The 12,686-nt window shown below is 40.8% G+C and overlaps 1 protein-coding gene across 4 annotated transcripts in view; it reads right to left on the bottom strand.

Moving 5' to 3' along the window:
• APAF1 (apoptotic peptidase activating factor 1) overlaps window positions 1-12,686 on the bottom strand; it is a 123,168-nt gene that overhangs the window by 34,559 nt on the left and 75,923 nt on the right. For all 4 annotated transcript variants that reach the window (XM_070052732.1, XM_070052733.1, XM_070052734.1 and 1 more), the window contains exon 18: window positions 9,023-9,151. In XM_070052732.1, the coding sequence (XP_069908833.1) occupies window positions 9,023-9,151 (129 nt within the window). The remainder of the gene's footprint in view (window positions 1-9,022; window positions 9,152-12,686) is intronic.

The following is a 12,686-nucleotide window of genomic DNA, read 5'->3' as shown; positions in this document are numbered from 1 at the left end:
ATGAAGTTTTCCAGATTCATCCATTTTGTTGCAAATGACTGGATTTCATTTTTTTACCACTGTGCAATACTCCAGAGTGTACATATCACATAGTTTCTTTATACAGTCTTCAGTTGATGGGCATTTATGTTGATTCCATGTCTTAGATATTATAAATTGAACTGCAATAAATATGGGGGTGCAGATAACTTTTATTTGCTGATTTAATTTCCCTTGGGTAAATTCCCAGGTATGGGATGGCTGGGTTACATGATAGGTCTATATTCAGATTTCTGAGGTATCTCCAAACTGATTTCCATAGCAGTTTTTACCAGTTTACATTCCTACCAACAGTGGATTAGGGTACCTTTTTCCCCACATATTCACCAGCATTTGTTGTTTGATGATTTCTATATGAAAGCCATTCTAACTGGAGTGAGGTGAAACCTCATTGTGCTTTTGATTTGCATTTCTCTGATGGCTAGTGATCCTGAACATTTTTTTTTTCATGTGTCTGTTGGTCATTTTGATTTCCTCTTTTGAAAAATGCCTGTTTAAGGCCTTTGTCCATTGCTTCACTGGTTTGTTTTGTTGTTCACTTTTTTGATCTCTTTATATATTCTGGATATTACTGCATTATCAGTTGTATAGATTGCCAATAATCTCTCCCATTGTGTCAGTTGCCCTTCACTTTCCTGAGTGTTTCATTTGCAGTACAGAAGCTTCTCAATTTGATCAACTCCCATTTCTGAATTTTGGTTTTGATTGCCTGTGCCTCTGGGGTCTTTTCCAAGAACTCTTTGCCTGTGGCAGTGTCTTGCAGGGTTTCCCCAATGTTCAATAATAATTTGATGGCATTGGGCCATAGATTTATGTCTTTCAACCATTTTGAATGGATTTTTCTGTAAGGTGAAAGTAGGGGTCTTCCTTTCTCTCTGTCTCTCTCACTATCCACTCTGCCTGTCAAAAAAAAAAAAAAAAAAAAGGGTGTGGGGGCCAGCGTTGCAGCTCACTAGGCTAATCCTCCACCTTCAGTGCCGGCACCCTGGGTTCTATCCCAGTCGGGGCACCAGATTCTGTCCCGGTCGCCCCTCTTCCAGTCCAGCTCTCTGCTGTGGCCCAGGAGTGCAGTGGAGGATGGCCCGAGTGCTTGGGCCCTGCACCCGCATGGGAGACCAGGAGAAGCACCTGGCTCCTGGCTTTGGATCAACGCAGTGCGCCGGCTGCACTCTGCGCCGGCCACAGTGGCCATTGGGGGTTGAACCAATGGAAAAGGAAGACCTTTCTGTCTGTCTCTCTCTCGAAACGAAGGGAGGGAGGGAGGGAGGGAGGGAGGGAGGGAGGAAGGGAGGAAGGGAGGAAGGGAGGAAGGGAGGAAGGAAGGAAGGAAGGAAGGAAGGAAGGAAGGAAGGAAGGAAGGAAGGAAGGAAGAAAAATGGGGTCTTGCTTCATACTTCTGCATGTGGAAATCCAGTTTTCCCAGCACCACTTGTTGAAGAGACTGCCCTTGCTCCAGGGATTGACTTTAGCTCCTTTGTCAAATATAAGTTAATTGAAGAAGCTTGGGTTGATTTTTGGTGTTTCTATTCTGTACCACTGCTTTGTCCATCTGTTTTTGTACCAGTACCAGGCTGTTTTGATTATAACTGCCTTGTAGTATGTCTTGAAATCTGCTATTCTGATGCCTCCAGCTCTGTTTTTGTTGTATAAGATTGCTTTAGCTATTTGGGGTCTCCTGTGCTTCCACATGAATTTCAGCATTGTTTTTTTTCTGTATCTGAGAATGTCCTTGGTATTTTGATTGGTATCCCACTGAATCTGTAGATTGCTTTTGATAGTATGGACATTTTGATGATATTGATTCTTAGAATCCAGGAACATGGGAGATTTTTACATTTTTTGGTATCTTCTATTTCTTCCTTTAATGTTTTATAATTCTCAACATAGAGATCTCTGACATTCTTTGTTAAATTTATTCCAAGGTATTTGATTTTTTTTTGTAGCTATTGTGAATGTGATTGATCTTAGAAGTTCTTTCTTAGCCATGGCATTGTCTGTGTATATAAATGCTGCTGATTTTTGTGTACTGATTTTATATCCTGCTACTTTACCAAATTCTTCTATGAGTTCCAATAGTCTCTTAGTGGAGTCTTTTGGATCCCCTATATATATAGAATCATGTCATCTGCAAATTGGGATAGTTTGACCTCCTCCTTCCCAACTTGTATCCCTTTGGTTTCTTTTTCTTGCCTAATAGCTCTGGCTAAAACTTCTAGGACTATATTGAATAGCAAATGGTGAGAGTGGGCATCCTCGTCTGGTTCTGTATGTTATGGGGAATACTTCCAACTTTTCCTCATTCAATAGGATGCCGGCCTGGGTTTGTTACAAATTGCCTTGACTGTGCTGTAGAATGTTCCATCTATACCCAATTTGCTTAGAGTTTTCATCATAAAAAAGTGTTGTATTTTATCAAATGCTCTCTCTGCATCTATTGAGACAATCATATGGTTTTGTTCTTCAATTTCTTAATGTGATGTATCACATTGATTGATATTCGAACATTGAACCACCCTTGCATACCAGGGATAAACCTCATGTGGTCCAGGTGAATGATCTTTCTGATGTGTTGTTGAGTTCGATTGGCTAGTGTTTTGTTGAGGATATTTGTGTCTATGTTCATCAGGGAAATTGGTCTGTAATTCTCTTTCTCTGTTGCATCTTTTTCAGGTTTAGGAATTAAGGTAATGCTGGCTTCATAGAAAGAATTTGGGAGGATTCCTTCCCTTTCAATTGTTTTGAATAGCTTGAGAAGAATTGGAGTTAGTTCTTCTTTAAATGTCTGGTAGAATTCAGCAGTGAATCCATCTGGTCCTGGGCTTTACTTTGTTGGGAGGGCCTTTATTACTGATTCAATTTTTGTCTTTTATGGGTCTGTTTAGGTTTTCTTTGTCTTCATGGTCAATTTAGGTAGGTTGTATGTGTCCAGGAACCTATTCATTTCTTCTAGGTTTCCTAGTTTGTTGGCATACAGCTGTTTGTAGTAATTTCTGATGATTCTTTTTATTTCTGTGGTGTATGTCATTACATTTCCTTTTTTATCACTGATTTTATTGATTTGGGTCTTCTCCGTCTTTCTGTTTTGGTTAGTTGAGCCATTGGTATATCAATTTTGTTTAAAAAAAAAAACGGCTTTCTATTTCACTGATTTTTTTGTATTTTTTGTTTAGATTTTATTTCTTCCCTAATTTTAATGATTTCTTTCCTCCTACTAGTTTTGGGTTTGGTTCGTTGTTGATATTCTAGGTCCTTGAGATGCACTGACAGCTCATTTATTTGGCACCTTTTCATTTTCTTCACGTAGGCACTAATTGCTATGAACTTCCCTCTTAACACTGCTTTTGCTGTATCCCATAGGTTTTGATATGATATATTGTCATTTTCATTTGCTTCCAGAAATTTTTTTATTTCTCTTTTGAATTCTTCTATGATCCATTGTTCATTTAGGAGCATGTTGTTCAGCCTCCATACATTTATATATATATAACTCTAGAGTCTTCTGAGTTGTTGATTTCCAGCTTTATACCACTGTAGTCAGATAAGGTGCATGAAATGATTTTAATTGTTTTGAATTTGCTGAGACCTGCTTTGTAGCCTAGCATATGGTCTATCCTAGAGAAACTTCCATGCATTGATGACAAGAATGTGCATTCTGCCACTGTGGGATGAAAGGTTCTATAAATATCTGTTAGGTCCTTTTGGTCTCTATTGTCAATTAACCCTGTTGTTTCCTTGCTGATTTTCTGTCTGGCTGTTCTGTCCATTGCTGAAAGTGGGTTATTGAAGTCTCCTGTTATTATTGTATTAGAGTCTATGTGTCTCTTTAGGTCTATTAACATTTTTTTAAGTAGCCAAGCATCCTGTAATTGGGTGCATATATGTTTTATTATATTTTCCTGTTATACTGATCCCTTGATAATTACAAGTGTCCTTCTTCATCTCTTTTAACAGTTGTTATGTTAAAGTCTATTTTGTCTTAAATTAGGATGGCAACAGCAGCTCTCTTTTGTTTTCTGTTAGCATGGACTATCTTTTTCAAACCTTTCACTTTCTGTTTATATGTATCTTTGTTGGTGAGATGTGTTTCTTGTAAGCAGCAAATAGATGGGTCTTTTTTTTTTTTTTTTATCTTTTCAGCCAATCTGTCTTTTCACTGGAGAATTGAGGCCATTTACATTCAAGGTGACAAGTAAGGACTTGGCCCTGCCATTTGTCTACAATTTCTTCCTATCATTTATTTTGGATTTCTTTTGTACTTCTACTGGTTTTTTGTTTTTGTTTTTGTTTTTGTTTTTTGCCTTCTCATTCTTTCACAAGGGTGGTTATCTTTCTGTGTTTCTGTGTGTAGCACATCTCTTAAGCGTCTTCTGTAGGGCTGGATGAGTGTCAACAAATGCTTTCAATTTCTGTTATGAAAGTCCTTTATTTCACCTTCATTCATAAATGCAACTTTTGCGGGGTACAGTATTCTGGGTTGACAGTTTTTTTAAAGACTTGACTATATCTCACCATTCCCTTCTAGCCTTTAGGGTTTCTGATGAGAAGTCTGCCATGGAAAGAGATGTGGCATTTTCTCATGCCCATTTTAGAATATTTTATGTTTTACTGTGGAGAGTTTGACTATAATATGTCATGGTGGTCATGTCTGTTAGGAGTCCTATGTGCTTCCTCTATTTGAACATCCCTTTCTTTCTCCGAGTTGGGGAAGCTTTCTATAGTTATTTCACTAAATAGGCTTTCTACTCCCTCTCTCTTTCCAGTCCTTTGGGAATTCCTAAGATCTGTATGTTTGGTCATATGATAGTGCCCCAAAGGTCTCCAACACTATTTTCTTGTGTGTGTGGTTTTTTTTTTTTTGGTCTAACTATAAGATTTCCAAAGATTTGTCTCCTAGTTTGGATATTCTTTCTTCTGCCTCATCAAGCCTGCTGTTAAGAATTTCCATCACATTTTTTATTTGATCGACTGAATTCTTCATTTCTAACATTTCATTTTAATTTCTCTCTATTCTCTATTTCCTGGGAAAAGTTTTTGTTCATGTCTTGTATAGTTTTCTTTAGTTAATGGATTTGTTTCAGATTTTAATAATCCCATGATTAATTGTTTACATTCCATTTCTAGCATTTCCTCGAGCTCTTCATCTTTGCATTCTAATATTGTTGTGTATCCTCTGGGGGGTTTATGGTAACTTCCTTATTCTTGTTATTTGCATTTCAGCTCTTATTTTTCATTTTTGGAGTTGGTTTTTAATTTTTTCTTCTATTGACTTTTTTTCCTGCGGCTTCCTGGAATGTCTGCCCTTTCAGTGAATACCAGGAGCTGTGTAGTGGGTGTGGCCTGTGGGCTCTGGTCAGTGCTCTAGGGTGGGGTGAGTTTCCAGGGTAACGATTCCTAGCTATGCCCTACAGCTTTTCATAGCCACCTAGGCCCCAAGGTCTCAGCATCTAAGGTTCCCCCAGATGCTCCTTGCAGGCGTGCCCCCCTTTTGTTGGTATTTTCCCAGTCACTTCCCAGTCAATCTCTGAGACACTGGGTGCTGCAGAGCATTCCCTCGGTTCCTAGATCTCAATCACACATTACAGTCACTGGTTTAATGTCTGCCTGCTGCTGCTGCCAGTGCTGCATTCAGGTGCCCCCTCTCAGTGGGCTGTTATGTGTGCACCTGCAGGCTTCCCTGGTTCTAATCCTGAATTAAAATGGCATCCAATCTCTCTCGGCCGGGTAGCTGGTTTTGTTTTGGAGAGATTAGTTTTAATCAGCCGTCTCTTTCCACTTTCACTTGGACCTCAGGTGACCGCCAGCAACCTCCGGCTCCCCAGGTTGTGGACTGCTACACAGACAGATTACTGCCATCTGTCCTGCCCCTACCCTGGCCCTGTCTCAAAAATACCACTGGCTCTGGCTGTCCACAGCTTTAGTTTTCTGAGCTCTCTGTGTGTGCATCGACACTCACCACACCAGTTCAAGCTGGTTCCCCTCCTCCCATGGGACTTCCCAGGCAGTTTTCTCTTCTCATCTCTGATGAGTGTATACCTCCTGTGTCTCTTCGCTGTTTCTCCCAAGCCCTATGCAGCATGCCACTCTCTAATCTGCATGGTTTTTTTTTTTCCTCTCAGCCATATTGTTAACAGAATAAAACCAAAGTACATGGGCATAGTAGGCTAAGCCTCTGCCTGCAGCAGTGGTATCCCATATGAGCACTGGTTCATGTCCTAGCTGCTCCTCTTTCAATTCAGCTCTCTGCTTATGGCCTGGGAAAGCACTGGAAGATGGCTCAAGCACTTGGGCCCCTGTACCCACTTGGGAGGCCCTGGAAGAAGCTCCTGATTCCTGGCTTCAGATCAGCTCAGCTCTGGCCATTGGAGCCATTTGGGAAGTGAACCAACAGATGGAAGATCCTCTTTCTCTTTCTCTCTGTCTGTAACTCTACCTATCAAATAAATAAAATATTAAAAAAAAAAAAAGAGGCCAGCACCACGGCTCAATAGGCTAATCCTCTGCCTGTGGCACTGGCACACTGGGTTCTAGTCCCAGTCAGGGCGCCAGATTCTGTCCCAGTTGCCCCTCTTCCAGGCCAGCTCTCTGCTGTGGCCAGGGAGTGTAGCAGAGGATGGCCCAAGTCCTTGGGCCCTGCACCCACATGGGAGACCAGGAGAAGCACCTGGCTCCTGGCTTCGGATCAGCGCGCGCGCCAGCCACAGTGACCATTGGAGGGTGAACCAATGGTAAAGGAAGACCTTTCTCTCTGTCTCTCTCTCTCTCACTGTCCACTCTGCCTGTCAAAAAAAAAAAAAAAAAAAAAAAAAAAAAAAAAAAGAGAAGAAGAAGAAGTAGTACAGAAGAGCATACATACTACATTACCTTTTATGTAACAGAAATAAATGGTTACAGATATAGAGATAAATATATATGTTACAGATACCAGCTTGTATGAAGGTTTTTTTTAAAGATTTCTTTATTTATTTGAAAGGCAGAGTCACAGAGGCAACAGCAGAGAGAGAGAGAGAGAGAGAGAGAGAGAGAGGTCTTCCATCCGCTCATTCACTTCCCAAATGACCACAATGGCCAGAGCTGGGCCTATTCAAAGCCAGGAGCCAGGAGCTTCCTCCAGGTCTCCTATGTGGGTACAGGGGCGCAAGGACCCAGGCCATCTTCTACTGCTTTTTCAGTCCATAGAGAGAGCTAGATCAGAAGTGGAGCAGCCAGGACTTGAACCGGCACCCATATGGGATGCAGGCACTGCAGGTGGTGTCTTTACCTGCTATGCCACAGTGCCAGCCCCATGAAGGTATGCCAAAACAAACTGTAGAAAATGGAATTAAAAGGTGAGCTTATTCTAATACAAAGAAATTCATAAACATACAGTTTTTTCAGAATGCACATTTTCCATAACTTTTTGAAGATTCTCCATATGTAAAATCTTGAGATACCAAAATAAACTTATCTTTTAATTCCTATTTCCATAAACTTTTTGAAGTGCCTTGTATATGCAAAAAAAAAAAAAAAACACTGGAAGGTTAAAACAAAATAAAAATATGATTACCTATGGGGTAAGGAAGTAGAGAAGAAGGAACAGGGAGGGATCACAGCAAGGCTTCTCTGAATATAATTTATTATAAAGCTTTAACTTAGGAATCACGCAAATGTTTTGTCTATTTTTTTGAATAACCTAAAAAATTCTGATGAATATAAGCAGTTTTCATAGACAATTTTCCACTAATACAGTCATCTAACCTTCATTTTAAATGACTGCAGAATCCTACAATAAATGAATGCACTAATTGTAACATGTAAACATTTCCCTTGTAATTCATGCTTATTACAAACTGTTGATGTCTGCCACTAGGCTGGCTGTGTTTTGTCCTAGGTTCTGCTGTAAATTATTCAAATACATTCCAGTCTTATGAAGTACCATATGCGCCTGAGCTCCTTTCACTACATTTCGGATTATAGACCTTTACGATTTCAGAACCAGCATGGACAAACCAGTACTTCACCACACGCACAGTGGTTTTCATTCAGTGAGTTCTATGGTTACAGACTAATTATATGATATCTTCTCTGCCTTATCTCTAGAGACCAAGCTGGGACATACAGAAATGAAGTAGTTCCTCAACTGAAACACCACCTTTGAAGATCCTTTCCTTTATTCCCCCCGTGGCTCCCTATTTCTCTCCCATCATTGCTTTGCCATTTGGGGCCATCAGAATCAACCCCTACATTTCAAGAAGGAAGAAATTATTTCCTGCAGCTTTCAAAGTATTTTCATAAATGACAGTGAAGCATGAAAGATATTTATAGTGTCTTACTCTTCCACTCCTTCTAAAAATCCTGAAGAAACGTGGAGAAGTGAAAACTCCAACCACACCTACCTTGAGGAGGTCCAGAGTTAAGACCTTCTAGTGGAGCTGAAACGTTCAGTTCAGGTCCACTGACCAACAGAACCCTGCCCGCAGCACCTACTTCTTCCCACGGATTTGAACAGCCTGCTTACAGCGGGAGAATTCTCAGCAGGAAGTTCCTCAGTGTTAGATGCACTGCTGTTTTCAGAATTAGGAGGTGCCTGAGGAGCTCATCCACTCACTCTCATCTTCACAGAACCTGCACTGTGAGGGGCTATAATATATCAGCTCTTGCCCAATGCCTTCATGGAAGGCAAAGTTGACAAACTCACTAAAAACTACTGAAATTAAGCCGTGGATACTGAAAAGGTGTTTACAGTTAAGATACCCTTGAAGAGAAGCCTGTAAACCAATTAAATTTCTCTATTTTACAGACAAAGACCCACACCAATCAAGCCTTCAATCATTATTAAAGTATTAAAGCTGGCTGTACAGGTTAATATCATAAAGCTATGTAGATCATAAAGCTATGAAAATACAGTTTCTGAAGCAAGCAAACTCAGTGTGAATGATTTACACAGGCAATTCTCGATTATCCTTAGATTTCAAGAAATTCAGACTTCAAAGAATAAACTACTCACCTCCACACAGTATTGAGACAAAGCCACCACTGCCAAATGATTATGAGGGGAAAAGTCACAATACTGGATAGTGCTGTCACGGCCTGTTTGGATTTCGGCCAATAGGTCACTGGTATGAAAGTCAAAAACCTATCAACAAAAATAGAGATATCTATGAAAGTAAAATATTTAAAAAGGCAAGTTATACCCAAATAGAATCTAAATTTGGCCGGCGCCACAGCTCACTAGGCTAATCCTCCGTCTGCGGCACAGGCACCCCAGGTTCTAGTCCCGGTTGGGGTGCCAGATTCTGTCCTGGTTGCTCCTCTTCCAGTCTAGCTCTCTGCTGTGGCCTGGGAGCACAGTGGAGGATGGCCCAGGTCCTTGGGCCCTGCACCCACATGGGAGACCAGGAGGAAGCACCTGGCTCCTGGCTTCAGATCGGCACAGCGTGCCAGTCGTAGCGGCCAATTGGGGGGGGGGGGGGTGAACCAACGGAAAAAGGAATACCTTTCTCTCTGTCTCTCTCTCTCTCACTGTCTAACTCTGTTTGTAAAAAAGAATCTAAATTTATTTTTCAAAGAATCTTCTTACCTTTTCAAATATAAGTCCTGAAAAAATATTACAATTGCTAGTAATTGGCATAATTAATAAAAGTCATAAACAAGATTTATATTAACATACATATACTTTTAAAATATTTCTTAACTTGAAATATATTTTCTATAAAGGAAAATTCATCACAGATTATCTATCAAGGTTGCCTAGACAGAAATAACACCACCTTTGTGACTAAATGAGGAACTAGCCAAATTAACATACCAAACAGTTCTCCCTAATGCTTGTTTATTCAAGAGAAAATGCATACTCATCAATGATGATCAAAATAATACAGAACAGACTTCCTAAAATGATATTAGCTCAATCATTTCTATTTCTCTCCAGAGCTATCAAATTACTCATTACAATAAATTATTTCTTATTTCTAAACAAAAAAAACCCTATTTTTGAGTAATTTAAGCTTAAGTGTCTTCAATTTTTAAATAACTTTTAAATGCTGAATACAGTCTTCTAAAGTTTTTGTCAAATGATAACATGGTTTGTATTTATGAACACACACATTGATACAGTATAGTGATTTAAGACCAAAGCAATTCCAGCAATTTTTAAAGAAGGGCTTCCAATCAGAGCCAAAAATATGTTCAAACAAATGTATACCCCTGAGGGGCTGGCACTGTGGTGTAGCAGGCATTCCATACAGGCCCTGGTTTGAGTCCCAGCTGCTCCACTTTCAGCTGCTCCACTTCCAATCCAACTCCCCACTAATATACCTGGGAAAGCAGCAGAAGATGGCTCAAGTCCTTGGGCCCCTGCACCCATGAGAGAGACTCTGAAGAAGCTCCTGACTCCTGGCTTTGGATCAGCCTAGCTCTGGCCTTTGTGGCCATCTGGGGAGTGAACCAGTGGATGGAAGATATCTTGCTCTCTCTCTCTCTCTTTCTCTCTCTGTCTCTCCCTCCCTCTTTAACTCTTTCAAATAAAAAAAAAATAAATAGATCTTAGAGAAAAAAAAAAAAAAAAACAAAAAACAAAAAAACAAAGAGCCTGCACTGTGGTGTAGCAGGTTAAGCCTCCGCCTGCAGTGCTGGCATCCCATATGGGTACTGATTCAAGTCCCCACTGCTCCAATTCCAATTCCAGCTCCCTGCTGATGCACCTGGGAGAGCAACAGAGGATGATTCAAGTTCTTGGATGCCTGCACTCACATGGGAGACCCAGATGAAGCTCTGGCTCCTGGCTGCAACCTGGCCCAGTCCTGGCTGTTACAGCCATTTGGGGAATAAACCAGCAGATGGAAGATTTCTCTCTTTCTCTGGATCTCTGCCTTCCAAATAAATAAATAAATAAACCTTTAAAAAATTAACTATACCCCTGAAAGCAGGCACAGATGGTAAGCAGCATAGCACTGAAGGCCAAAATCAAAGGACAGGAAATCAAATTTAAAATGCTTCCCAGGACAGGTTGTTCTTAAAAATTACTGACTGAAAGTGGTAGAAGAAATTTGTCAAATGTGGAACAGTCAATTGTCCCAATTACAAGGCAGCAAAAGACAAAAGACCTGACAACAGGAGTAGACCAAAACATAAAAGAGTTACAAAGAAGTAAGGAGGAAAGAGAGATCAAGACATACGAACTTGGGATCTACATGTGGTTAAGGGTCATCTTGGGACAGCTTTACTTAGCATGGTAATATGTGAAGCTGGGTACAAACTTTTAAAACCAGAAGGCATGGGGCTGGCACTGTGGTGTAGTAAATAAAGCTGCCCCCTGCAGTGCCAACATCCTATATGGGTGCCATTTCGAGTCCCAGCTGCTCCACTTCCAATCCAGCTCTCTGCTATGGCCTGGGAAAGCAGAAGATGGCCCAAGCCCTTGGGCCCCTGCACCCACATGGGAGATCCGGAAGAAGCTTCTGGCTCCTGGCTTCAGATCGGCCCTGCTCCAGCTATTGCAGCCATTTGGGGAGTGAACCAGCAGATGGAAGACCTCTCTCTCTCTCTGCCTCTCTGTTACTCTGCCTTTCAAATCAATCAATCTTTAAAAAAAAAATACTAGAAGGCATTTCATACAACATACATTATTTTCCTCTCTCACTAAAACAGATCTTTTAAAATCTTTTAAATATTTTGCTTAACACCACTGATAATTAGGAAAATGCAAATCAACCACAATGAAACACCACTTCACACATCAGGGGCTGGGGAAATAGGGGAATAGAAGTATGAGGTGATGAAAAAGCTTTGGAGACACAGGCATTTAGGCAAACACTGAAGATGCCCATGCCCATATCAGAGTGCTTAGGTTTGACACCCACCTCCAGTTCCTAACTCCAGCTTCCTGTCCAAGCAAATCCTGGGAAGCAGTGGTGGTTGCTTACGTTAACTGAGTTCCTGACACCCCCAGGAAATATCTGCATTGATGTCCCTGACACCCACAGGAAATATCTGCATTGATTTTCTGGCTCCTGGCATTTGGGGAATGAACCAGCAGATGGGAGCTCACTTGCTCTCGCTCTCTTTCTGCCTTATTTATTTGAAAGGCAGAGTTACAGAGAGATCTTCCATTCATTAGCTCACTTCCCAAATCACAATGGTCAGGACAGTCCAGGCCAAAGTCAGAAGCCAGGATCTTCTTCTGGGTCGCCTATATGGGTGCAGGGGCCCAAGCATTTGGGCCATCTTCCACTGCTTTCCCAGGCACAATGGCAGGGAGCTGGGTCCGAAGCAGAGCAGCTGGGACTCAAAATGGTGCCCATGTAGGATGCTGGCGTCACACGCAGAGGCTTAACCTGCAACACCACAACACTGGCCTCAAAACTTTTTTTTAAAGTCTGAGGAATATACAGGGGTAATGGTTGTACAACATTGTAAATGTAATTAATGTCACTGAATTACATACTGAAAAACAAAGAGACAACTTTTACATTAATGTAATTTATAACACTAAAAATTGTTTTAATCTTCAAATCTCACAAATGCAGTGGTTCCTTTTCTGTTCTCACAAATTTTAGCAAACTTAAGATAAAAGAAGATTGTTTTTCTCTCCAAAGTTTTCTGATAAAGGGGTATAAACCCATAAGCAACCAAGTTCCTAAGGCCACAGCAACCAGATCAATAAGAACCAT

The sequence above is a fragment of the Oryctolagus cuniculus genome, chromosome 11 (genome assembly GCF_964237555.1).
Source record: "Oryctolagus cuniculus chromosome 11, mOryCun1.1, whole genome shotgun sequence".
NCBI lineage: Eukaryota > Metazoa > Chordata > Mammalia > Lagomorpha > Leporidae > Oryctolagus > Oryctolagus cuniculus.
Note: the sequence above shows the minus strand (reverse complement) of the source record. Positions and strands in the feature narration are given on the sequence as shown.